At 38.0% G+C, this 13,130-nt stretch overlaps 1 protein-coding gene across 1 annotated transcript in view; it reads right to left on the bottom strand.

The window, feature by feature from the left end:
• Positions 1-13,130, bottom strand: part of TBC1D5 (TBC1 domain family member 5) — a 613,691-nt gene that overhangs the window by 114,680 nt on the left and 485,881 nt on the right. The window contains 1 exon segment of the mRNA XM_078151425.1: positions 8,748-8,854. Coding sequence (XP_078007551.1) covers positions 8,748-8,854 — 107 coding nt within the window.

Genomic DNA, 13,130 nt, shown 5'->3' with positions numbered 1-13,130 from the left:
GGTACAGATGTTTATGGAGAAGGTTCTTAACCTTCTTGTTTTTAAAAACATAAATAACTTAAGCCAGCTTTCTTGCTGAAAATCCAGTTTCTTAGATTTCAGGAAATACATACGTCGTCAGGTGGTGTAGCTCATGAGACAATGGACCTGGAATCAGGAAGACATGAGTTAAAAGTCAGCCTCAGGTCCTCACTAGGCGTGTGACCATGGGAAATCACTTAACCTCTCTCTACTTAAGTTTCCTTATCTGTAAAATGGGGAAAAAAAATAGTACCTACCTTATATTGTTGCTGCGCGGTTCAAATGAGTTCACTTATTGTAAAGCGCTTTGAAAACCTTAATGCACTGCACTATGTAAATGGCAGCTATTACTAATCAAGATACTAGGGCACACCTCTTAGAAATGGATCTCTCTTACAGTTACTTTCATTGTTTCCTAAAATATTTACGCATGATGGGTCACCATAATCTTATGAGATTAACAGATAGATTATTGAGAACATTATGAAAGAAGATGAAAAATTAAGGTTGCATAAAAAAAGACATATTTGACGAGCTCTTCTATCACTTTCTGGTAATCATTTAAGCATCCCCCACAATTAGTTAAGAATTAAGAAGCCTCTTGATGAGGGTGAAAGAGGAGAGTGTAAAAGCTGGCTTGAAGCTTAACATCAAAAAAAATTAAGATCTTGGCAACTGGTCCCATCACTGCCTGGCAAACAGAGAGAGAAGAAATGGAAGCAGTGTGAGATTTTATATTCTTATGTTCAAAGATCGCTGCAGAAGGCAACCGCAGCCATGAAATTAAAAAATGCTTGCTCGTTGGAAGGCTGCACTACACACTAAAATGCAGAAACTTCACCTTGCCGACAAAGGTCTGTAGCATCAAAGCTATGGTGTTTTGAGTTGCACTGTATGGTTGTGATGGCTGGATTATAAGGAGTGCTGCAGAATTGACTCTTTCAAACTGCGGTGCTGGAGAAGACCTCTGAAAGTCCCTTGGACAGCAAGGAGATCAAATCAGTCAAAGGAATCAATTCAGACTATTCACTGGAAGGTCAAATACTGCAGGTGAAGCTTAAATACTCTGGCCACATAATGAGAAGACGGGTCTCCTTGAAAAAGACCCTGATATTTGGAAAAATTAAAGTCAAAAGAAGAAGGGGATAATTGAGGATAACATGGATAGTGTCATGGAAACAACAAAAATGAGATTGGAAAGACTTCAAGAGACAGTGAGGATAGAAGGGTCTGGCACACTATAGTCCATGGGGTCATGAAGAGTCGTGCATGACTGAACAATAACACACTTGCCTCCCTAAAAATGATGCACCCTAGGGTAGCACTGTAGGTCAAATTCTGCTACGATAAAGACCACCTTGTTTCTATACTCAAAAGATTTCCAAATCGTAGCCATGGTCTATTTATTTCAGACTACATTCAACACAGTCATATTTCACTAACTCTAGAGTTTACTATAATGAAATCTAACCTTCAACTAAAAACCTAGGGACCTACCTCAAATAGTCACTTTTTATTCTGGAAGGACCGTTTCATTTTTTTCCTTGTATTGCCAACACCTACCACAATGCTTGACACTGATAGGTCCTTAACAACTGTCTGCTGAAGTGAATTGTTAGAATGCTTAAGTCTCTTTAAGTTATCTCACATGCTATAAGAGAGTGACTTAGCTTTAAAGGAGCATAATGTAACTCCCCATCTACTCCCATTGGAAGTTCTTAAACTTTGATTTTCTTATGTTTTTATTATAGCCATTTAAGAGGCTAGGTAATATAGCTGCCTGAGGAAGAACAGAATATTAACTCTTAACTAGGATTATAATTTCAAGAATATTTCATTACCTTACTAAAATCAATCCAGTCTGATTGAACAAAACATTTTTGGCAAAAAAAATCAAGTATAATTGAAAAATATTATTTAAAATATAACAAAACAAATGTAAAATATTTAAGGGACCTGCAATACCATAAATTGGGGAAGAGAAATACATGACCATACTTCTTAAAGAAAAATATAGTGAATAAAAAAATAAACCTTTAGTTCAATTTTGTTTTTTTCATATCATTGTTGTTAATCTATGTAATTTTTAAAAGTTGGATGAATTCATAAACAAAACTTTCTTGGGTACTTATGTGTAATCAAAACATGTGCTTAGTGGTTTGCATGTAAAAACATATCTGATTATTAGGAAAACCCAAAATATTAATGAAATAAATTTCTGATGGGCTACATGTAATCTGATGCTTAAAGAATGGTCATGTTAATAGCAATATCAAGAAGTACTTCTCCCCCTCATTTCTTAGTTATGAGAGCAGTCTAACAAAGAAAGCACAAATACAAAAAATCTCATAGTGCCAGTTTTCCAAGTAAATTTCCAGCTCTTTGGTACTATCCTCAACTAAGGAGGGATCAGAAACCAATTTATGGGGGGATGGGGAACAGTGGGGTTTAAAAAAAAAAGAAGGAAAAAGAAGCCTCTGCACCAGTAGACTGACCAAGCGGTCAGTCTTTCAGGCATGTGAAGCCACCTCAGAAGTCTCTGGCAGGTAAAGCAGCATCATGGAAGGAACATTAAACTGATATTCTATGTACACTGTTCAAACAGCCAGGCATCTACGTATCTGGGGGGCTCACTTAGATAATATTCAGTTAAAAGCAGGAATAAAATTTCTTCTGACCTTGGGAGATTGAAGTCAGTCACTACTTCTCAATTTTTAGAATACTTACTTCCTGAAGCACTAATTTCTGCAAAAGACCCATTTTGCTGAAGTCATTCAATGCTACTAATCCTGTCACATGCATTTCCAATCATATATATGTGTGTGTGTGTGTATATATATATATATATATACGTGTATATATATATATAATATACACACACACTCTCTCTATATATATATACACACACAAATACGTAAAATTTTCATTTTTGCATTGTGAGTAAATGTTTGAGTTACTTTCTTAAAATCTGACATTTTACAATAAGATAAAGAAATGAAAGTTAGTATTATCTCAAACATGGAGGCCCAATTTGAATTGGACAAGTATAATCACAGTGCATGTTATATATTTTTATAGTCAGTTTATATATACACACGAATGGCTCTGTGAAATTAAACTGCCTTATTTCTAACTAGTTTCCTCTGCAAACAGTTACACGCCCCAGTGAAAGGGCTGCTTCCCAACTTAGGAGGTATATTTCTTGAGAAACATTCGAGCTTCCGAGACTGACAAAGGAGAGCCGGCAAGTTCCTAGCGCAGAATGTACAATGGTAATTTTTTATGTACTGTATTTCATTTGTAATAAGTCATTGTGATAAGGTTAACACTTTAACACACACAACAACATACAAATAAGAACGCCCGATGATGAAAATTACTTTGCTTATGTTGCTGTATTAGAATTTTATTTGCTAAAGGGTAAAAACAGATTTGCAAAATTCACAGTTAACTTAAAACAATAGTTTTAAACCTTTTATTCCTAGCCCTTACTGCCTTCAGGAGAGAAGGAACATCTGGTTATTTAAGGAACACAATATGTTCACATTTTCTATGACTTTTGTTTCTAATTGGGTTTTAAAATTTTTTTTATTTGAACAACTCTGTTTAGAACTCTGTTTTTTAATCACTTCATATTTTTCAGCCGGCCCTCCTTCTCTCCCTCTAGTTTAACCAAGAGATTCTGTTTGAAAATCTATTCTGTTCTAGTGATATGGCCAAAGGAAAGAAAATGAGACAATTAGGACAGGAGGATGACAAGAGAAACCTCCGAGCCATATTTACGATGCACGGGGTACAAGAGTCTGTGACAATTTTTCATATAGTAGTCTGTATCTGCCGTCCCATTTCTTCGCACAGAATAGATTTTCATAAACCTCAAACAAACAGACTACCTAAGTATATGAAGTTCCATTCATCATTTTACCATAGGCTGAAATATGTTTCTTTTCAAAGATAAAAGCTTGCTAGGAGAATTCCAACCACCAAGGTTCAGAATCTCTAATCCCTGTGGTTCAGTCTCTTATAGAATCCCCCCTACTCCTCAATTCCGAGGTGAAAACAACAAATTACTGTCTTTAAGTGCCTGGGTAAATTTATCTCTCTTGTTCCGTGCTCATCTATATATATTGATAGTCTAGACAAAGATTCACGGTATTTGTAAGATTTTTAACCACGTGGTTTTATTACAAATATTTTGGGCAGTGGTTCCAGTGTTTTTATGTTATGACTCACTCTAAGGACTCCATAACTGCCTACATTTCACATATTATCTCTCTCTTATCCACCCCATCCCTACGCCCACTAAGCAACAAAGATCAGGAGTAAGAAGAGATTTTCATACTATCTACTATTAGAAAAGGAGGGAGTAGGAGTAACTTCATTCCTTTGTCTAAAGTATCTCAGAAATAATTAATTTCTTGCAAACAATATGGTATTAGGCAATTAGAAGAGGTGAAAGATAGAGATAAAGATGGAAAGATGAGAAAGAAAAGGCAGGAAAACAAACTTTGAAGAGAAGGTGGCAGAATGTTTTTAAACCTAATTTGTTAACAGGATGTGCTTGGTGTCTTCAGTGAACCCTCGGTGGTCCCTTGTCCTCTAGTAGGAGTGATATTGGTACAGTTCATTAAGTACACAGAACATCAGATTAATTAGTAAAACAGTATTTCTTAGGGTCTCAGCATTTCTGCTTTCCTACCAAGCTGTCCAGGAGCCTATTTCTTCGTTTCTCCACCTTATTCATGGTTCCAAGAGCTCTTGCTGCCCTGAGAAGACACCAGAGTCCTTTGTCGATGCTACTCGATTAATGTGCTTTAGGTTACTGGGACAATTTTGGCAGACTGCTGTATTAAGCCCCACATTTCAATCCTCCAATATTCCTTGAAGAATTCTAGGTCCTACTGCTTCAGTTACTTTTAATCTTTTGATAGACTATTATTTTAAACTTTCCTCTGTACCCCCTGGCATTCCTTGTTTGTCTGTTACATAATCACTTTCAAAAGAGTTCATCAATGTTGACCAGTTTTACTAAAGTATATCAAGAAACATTTAAATTTCAAATAATGTTTTAGTACATTGTGGTTCAATACCAGCTGCAAGCTTGACAGGAGACAACAGCATGATAAGGCAGCCCCAAACCTAATGAGGACGTGGGCTACTAAGCACCCAGGGCTAGGAAGGGTGTTCTCTGGATGCTCCCCTCTGACCTGCTCAGACACATCTGTGATACCATGCTATGTTCTGGACACCCTTGGGAGGGAAACTACACTAACAGGGCCCATCCAGGGCAATGAAGGGCTTCTAGATGTCACACAAGGACTTCTTGAAAGAGCCGGGCATGTTAAGCTCATGATGCCTAATTCTTTTGTCTTCCACTTATATAATCTATTTAGTCACAATTCTGAATAAGTGTTTAAAAATGATTTCAAGAAGAAACCCTCTTACTGGAGGTCTTCAAGCAAAGGACCATTTGTCAGGGATGTTTTAGAGGTATGGTGAATAGGGAAGGGGGAGGAATAAGCATCTACAAAGTGCCTACTATGTGCCAGGCACTGTGCTAAGAGCTTGACAAAAATCTCATTTGATCCTCATGAAAACCGTGAGAAGCAGGTGGTGTTAGTATTCTCATTTTAAAGTTGATGAAACTGAGGCAAACAGAGTCACACTTCTAGTGAGTGTCTAAGTCTAGATTTGGCTCAGTCCTGACTCCAGGCCTGGTGCTCTATCCACTGTGCACCCAGCTTTCTTACACAGGTTGAACTAGATGGTTGCTGAGACCTAGTCCAACTGAGATTCTATGAAATTTGTTGGGAGGACAGACAAATATGTGTTTGCTCTGACTGAAGTCTATAATAACTACTAATTTTAGTTTGGTTGAATAAGCAGCATTTGCCAAATAACTGGCAAATTTCTGCTAAAAAATGAAAACCAATTAAACCTATATTTAAAAAACTTATGTGTTCTCAATTTATCAGTGTCTTCTGGTGTTTGGGGATAGTTACAGGGCAAAAAATGCTGTCATTACAGTATTGTAATGCAAAATGCCATTATCTTGACTGCCACTTGTACCTGGTATAGAGGTGGTGGTGATTTCATACTTTAAATCTCGTTTTTTAACTAACTAATTGATGCGGGATTTGTGCAACTAATCTTAATCTTCCTTTTTGTTGTTTCACTTCTACATAGGTGCCTTCTGTGGGGAAAATAGCTGAAATTTTTTTAGTCCTACTGATCTACAATTAGTAATTTGAAATTAGTAATTACTAAAAAAATGAAACAAAATATAATTTCTAGGCATCTAGGTGACACCATGGACAGCACACTGGGCCTAGAGTCAGAAAAACCTGAATTAAAATCTGGTCTCAGACACTAGCTATAGGACTCTGGGAAAGCCACTTAACTGATATCTGCCTCAGTTTCCTTTTCTGTAAAATGGGGGAAAAACAGCACCAGCCTCTCAGGGTTCTTGTGAAAATAAAAATGAGATAATATTTGTAAAATGCTTTGTAAACCTTAAACCTCTATATAAATGCCAGCTTGTTATTATGTTTTGGCTAAATTACTTTTTTCCCTTGTGTTTTCCTATAAATTAAGGTAAACTTATCCTATAGCTCTTACACTTAAGTATGTACAGTAGAACTGGAAAAATTTCGCCATCAAATCAATTCTGTTAAGAATGATCACATTCCACTTTAAAAACAAATAGGTAACTTATCCATTCCTTGGGATATTTTCAGTCTGATAGATTCCATTTACTCTTTTCTGCTACTAGTTTTCATTTAGTGAACCTGGGCAAGGGGCTATGTTTCTAATACAGGCATGGAAACAGAGTGCCTCCCTTGCCATTTTGACATTTTGGGTCTCCATATTATGACATGGTTTGTCTGTTTTTATTTTTCTCACCATTACACCATCAGTGTTGTATGAATGTCATGCAATGGACTGACTCTCAGAGAACCATCTGAATCTGTTTCCTTTTACCTAATTCTCTGGACCTTCCCCAAAGTTTATAGATTAGGCTTTGACTTTCATGTTTAACATCTTCTACTTTGTAATACTGTTGTGTATTTTGGTTCAATATCAGGGATGCTCTTATTTGAATATGAATGAAGGAATTCCCTTTGTTAAGAAGCTGAATCTCCCCCCCCCCTTTAGAGGAAGATTTAATTGTACTTTGTTTAGTTACTTCCTTTAGATTTTACATTATTATCCTCTGTCATAATATGTATAGTACTCTACTTCTGTGCCCATGAAAATAATTCTATTAAAGCCACAGAAACATGAAAAAGCACCTGGATTCACTAATCATACTGATGGACCCAGGTAAGATCCTACAACAAGGTGAGTGATTCATGGGAAGCAGAACTCCATTATTCTAGGGAACAAATTACCAAGAGAGATGGTTTTAGCTAAGACACTCTTTTTTTTCCCTCCTGAATTACACTTGAAAAACTACAAAGGTAGGATTTCTAATTTGGTGGTTTAGCATGGATTCTCTTAGTCTACCTTTAGTCTCCTTTTTACAAATATCTATTAATACTGTTGTCTGTAACCAAAATACAGGAAAATCAATTTGGAACTGATTTAATAGGTCACCACCTAAATCGTTCAAAAACCACGTGCACTTCTTACATATCAGAGAAATGATGGATTATATTTCTGATGCTCAAAGAAATTTCTGTGGGTAAAAGAAATGATGCAAAAATACATATTTCTGCAGAAAATTGCTACTGCTACAAGGAGACAATATTTTTGAATCCATAAAAGAATGAATGGATGACTGAAGCAAGGACAGGAGCAGGCGAAGGATGAAAGTGAAGAAATCTTTCAGATTCGAAAGGGCACTGAACTTCGAGGCCAGGGTAGCTCAGAGACAGCTTTGGCAGCACAACCAACTGACAGACTGACTCAAAGACAATTCCAAAGCTGCCAGCACAACTGTTTTGGGGGGTGTGCCAAAGATCCAAAGGCTGCGATTATCATCCAATGCCTGGCATCCTTACATTCATTTTTGAGCACTCTCTCTTTCTCTCTCTCTCACTTCAGCCAATATTTTTGTTTGGCTCAAAAACCAGCAAGGATTCACAGATTTTTTTTTTCAAGATCATTAAATGTTCTTATTTTCAAGAAATATAACATTAGTTGTAAAAGTGCACACTTTTTCTATGAAGTGTAAAGAAAATTTCTGTGCAACGCTATCATCTTTCATAGGGCAAATCTGCTTTGGAGCCCATTTAAATACCCATTTGAATACTGCTAACTCTAAGATTTAGAAGAGCATAATCTTTGGATTAAATAAATTCAGGGTTTTAGTATCCAGTAAATGCGAATCTGTTTTCCAGACAGAGTTTGCTGGTCTTCCTATTGCCCTCCAGGCTCTACTTTGGCACACAGTCCCCCGTGAGGGACGTCAAAGATGAGATGTGGCTGTATGGGGAGGTCGTTGTGAATGATCTGCTTGAGTTAGCAGCAGTGCACAGAGGCGCCACCAGGCCCTTTGCAAGAAGCCGAGACTTATTCTTCCATTTCACGTGACACCTTTCAATACAATTTACTGCGGCATCTTTGGTCTCTGAAGTCAGTGACAGCTTCTCCTTGGTCTACAAACTTTAGACAAATGCTTATCATCAACTCAGGGGTGAACTTCATAGGAATTCTTTATATTATGTGAAAAAAAACCCCACCACCCAAGTCAATAACATCAGTTTCTTAACTGGAAGACTTACCTTTGGATCTCGAAGGAAAAGGGCCCTGAGGATAAGTGAATGTACATCCCCAATTGGTGGATAATGCATCAGAAGTCCCAGGCAGGTTTGATAGTTACTGGAGATCACTAAAAAAAAAAAAAGGCAAAGAGGTGACACCAACTGAATATATTCTGGCTAAATTTTTTCTTTTTTTCTCTTCTGTTATCATTGAATTTATAAGATCTGACTTAGAGTTAAAGAAAACAAAAGCAATCTTCAAAGGTCACTTATTGTTCTTTTTTAGTTGATAAAAGGACTCAGTGATCGGGTCTTCACACCTTAAATATGTCCTTTCTTGAGGCAATCTAGGGTAACAGGAGCCAGGAAGACCTGGGTTCAAGTCATGTCTCTGACACATAGCGTGTGTGTGACCCTGGCTGAATCACTGAGCCTCTTTGTGCTCTGGGCACTTTGCTAAAGCTGTACGTTGCAGAGAAGGTACAGAGCTCCATTAGAAGAGGGAGGTCTTCCCTGGGAACCCTCAACACCAAGGAAATCATGGGTCAAGCCCCTTTCTCAGGTCCTTCAATATTTGTTCAAGCAGCACCCTGAACTGATGATATGGCTTTTTAGTTATATTAATGGCTTAAGGTATCATTTTAGGGTGTGGCAGGCATATGTAAACATATCAAACTATAAAATAGACATAGATATTTTGCTTTTTCTATACTTTTGTGCTTTATGTCTCTTGTTTTGCTACTTACAAAATCCTACTTAAAGCCATGAGAACACGGACCTATTAAAATGTCTCCTCAAATGTATTTGTTTTTTCCTGGTAAACAAGAGATTTAAGTGCATACCTATGTAATACTTCTCATAGAATTTGAATATACTAAGTTACCTTTTAAGTCTAGCTGCCTATGAGATTGTCATTTCTTTTAAAATCAACCTAATTATGAGTGCAATTATTAAACACATCTTTTTAGGCAGGTCTATGTAAACTACTCCATTTCTTCTGCACCATCTAAATTCAGGCCATCCATCTGCTGCGGCTGTCAAAGCAGAGCCTATTAATGATGCTTGTTTTGTGTCGTATACAGACTGCCTCCAACAATACTAATTGTAAAGAAACTTTACAGTCACTTTTGTTACAACAGTCCTTTTCATCAATCAGAACAGTTAGTTGAAAAAATGTCTTTGAAGGCGCAGAAAATAACATCGAGTCAATAGGATCAGTCCAAACTGCGAAAATAACCCACTGTCTTCTGGCTATGGAGACATTCTGGATCCTCAGCCTTCCCTCTCGCGTTGGAAGCATCCTCTCTTGCTGTACCTTCTTTCACCCTCCCCCATGAGGATTATGGGGAAAGGATGCAGGACTGGGCAAAATGAATAATTATAATCTGTGCAGGGAACCACTTTATCATCTTCATTTCCGTTGCTGATCCGACAGCTTGTAATTTCATACATCTGCTTTCATTTGTAAAGCACTCACTTATCCTACTCCTTCTTTATCTGTTCTGCGTTTTCTTTTCTCATTCTTTTGTTTTTCTTGTTCATATTCTGATACCTGGTTTCTCCTCCTCTCCCCCACCCTCCTCCACCCCTAAAGTCACAGAGCTTGCATACTAAGAATGGCACAGGGTTCTCACTCACATTTTTTTTACATAGCTATTATAATGCACCAAATATACATACATATATACATACCTATATATACACAAACCAGAAATAATCAAACTCATAAATTAGAAAACCACTTTTTAAAAACTGTTCAACGGTTCAAAATTAGAAATTGGTCAGACCAAACTGGCTATCTTAATAACATGGCTTAAATTGTCCATTTTTCAGTCATGTAAAACTGAATAAATTGAATGAAGAAAAAGCCCTATAAAGTAGGCCTGTGAATGGTAGCTAATTAAAATATCCCAGTGGAAATGAGTATCAATGCAATCTATTTAGGTAGGTCAGACCTTCATTCAATAAATATTAAGTATATGAATATATATATCTATTTCAAAGTGTTTTGAACTTATAAAAGATCTTGAATTATTTTAACTTTCAAAAGTACAAGATAGCCTAACACACAACAACAATTTTAAGTGGAATCTGAGAGAGAGTGGAGAAAAAAATGAATCTGGTATGAAGGCAATAGAACTTTCATTTATCTTAGGGCTCTCAGAAAGAAGTAGAAAATAGGGCCACATCCTTCTCTACACAATAGTGATTCTTTTCTCTTTCTTGGCCAAATAGCCTGACACCTTTGAAAGATCAAGTCCTTAAGAGTTTTTTCACTGGCTAGTGTTGTGTCAGCTCTCTTCTCTTAGTGCTTATTAATCAGCCTCCTGGATTCCCTTCTAAAAGCAAGCTGGATAAACGCTTTCATCAACCTTGCTTAAGTTCCTGACATGTCCTATGTTTATTTTTTTTAGAACTTGTTGTACTAAACAAACTGAGACTTTCACAAAATGGATGACAAATTTAATCTTCCAGATCTCAAATTAAGGCTGCCTGGTTCTTTTTAGCTAGGGAATACCATTCTCCTCTCTGCCCCTCCCTGGCAACGTTTATTAAAAAAGAAACAAAACTTTACAAAGGGAATTCTTTTAATCAAACTTTCCCTCTTACCTTAAAATATAGGGCAGTATTTTCACCTTTATCTTGCTGGCTAAAATAGAAAAATCTTTCTGACTGGACTCTGCTCCCCTACTTCTAAACTAGGCCATGAAGTACTAGTTGGGGAGATTTAAGGACTAATGACCAGAGGAATATCCTTTTAAAGTTTATACGTTTTTTTTTCTTTCTTGCCCATATTAGCCAGGGCTCCAGGACAACTTGCCACAGAAAAAAAGCCAAGGAAAACAAAGTGGCCAGAGGAGGGGGAAAATGGCTATTCAGTTTTTTTCACACTAGGAGTTGAGAGCTGGGGGGGAGGGGGGAGGGGAGAGAGCCTGACTGACCCTAACAAGAATGGGGCCCCACCAAATAGTGCCACTCGGACACGTGAGGTAGCACCACAGAGGGTCAGGATTACCAAGTCCCCAGGAATGTCTCCTTTCCCTCCCTCTCCAGAGCCAAGGGGAAGTAAATGTCAAGAGGAAGAAGGAAACAGAGTATCTATGATGCCTGCACCAACGATGGGGCACTGGAGCCTGGGAGAACTGCTCCCAGTGCTGGCTCTAGGATCTCTGGCACACTGGAATGGCCCAGCACATGCTTGGTATAGCTCCCCCACACACCTATGACTATGGCACTGCCATCAAGTAGCAAAGGGGGATGACGGGACATCCAGCACTCAGGACAACAAGTGTAAATTCTACTGAGGACATCCTAGTGAAATGACTAGAGACCCATGTGGAGGAGTTGCTAAGTGCCTGCCAGCCACAGGGCTCCATTTGTTCTACACCGCCCCTCCTTTTCCTCACCTTCCCAAAAATTTTTCTCCGCTAGCCTGCTCCCGTCACAGTCTGGAAGTAAAATATGGAGGCAGAACTTGGAAGATGCTGATGCATTTGTCCTAGCAATGGGGCTGGCTCTGCCCAGTGAAGGCCCGATGCTAGCATCCTTGAGGTCTTCGGATTGGTTCTGTTCCAAATAAGGAGTTGTATACATGAACGGATGCTGAGTGAAGTGAACCGAACCAGGAGAATACTGTGCACAGTAACAGCAGCACTGTGCGATGAACAACTATGACAGACTTAGCTCTTCTCAGCAATACAACGATCCAGGACAATTCCAAAAGACTCATGACGGAAAATGCCATCAATGTTCACAGAAAGAACTATGGAGTCTGAATGCAGATTGAAGCATACTATTTTCACTTTTTTCCCCCTGGTTTTTCCCTTTTTTTTTTTTTTAAATTTCACATGAATAATATGGAAATATGTTTAACATGATTGTAGGGTATAATCTATATCAGATTTCAGGCTGTCTTGGGGAGGGGAGGGAGGGAGAAAAATTTGGAACTTAAAATCTTATAAAAAATGAATGTTGAAAACTATCTTTACATGTTATTGGAAAAAATAAAATACTATTTATAAAAACAACAATAATGACAACCAATAAGGAGGTGTAGAGGGAAGAAAATGGCATGGCAATGGGAATGGGAAAAGGAGTCTGAAGAGAGAAGGAGGGGATGAAGTAAGAGGTAGTTGGGGGAAGATAAAGATACTGAATAAGGAAGGAGATGAAGAACAGAGTGTCAAATGGACAGACGGTGAAAGTGGCGAAGGAGGAAAGAACAAAGGAGTGTGGAAATGCTCTGGAACTTCCATCTGTACAATGGGACGAAGGGGACTTGTGCAGCCTTGCTTTGGCGACGAAAGTTCTTAGGAGTTACTGTTCTGTATCCATTTTCACTTCCGTGAGGAAAGCAGGCAGGCAGCATTTATTTAAGTCACCTAAAACAGCACAGTTAAGGGA

Source organism: Phascolarctos cinereus, unplaced genomic scaffold (genome assembly GCF_003287225.1).
Source record: "Phascolarctos cinereus isolate Bilbo 61053 unplaced genomic scaffold, phaCin_HiC Scaffold_1;HRSCAF=81, whole genome shotgun sequence".
Lineage (NCBI taxonomy): Eukaryota > Metazoa > Chordata > Mammalia > Diprotodontia > Phascolarctidae > Phascolarctos > Phascolarctos cinereus.
The sequence above is the reverse complement of the archived record's forward strand: the minus strand, read 5'-3'. Positions and strand labels throughout refer to the sequence as shown.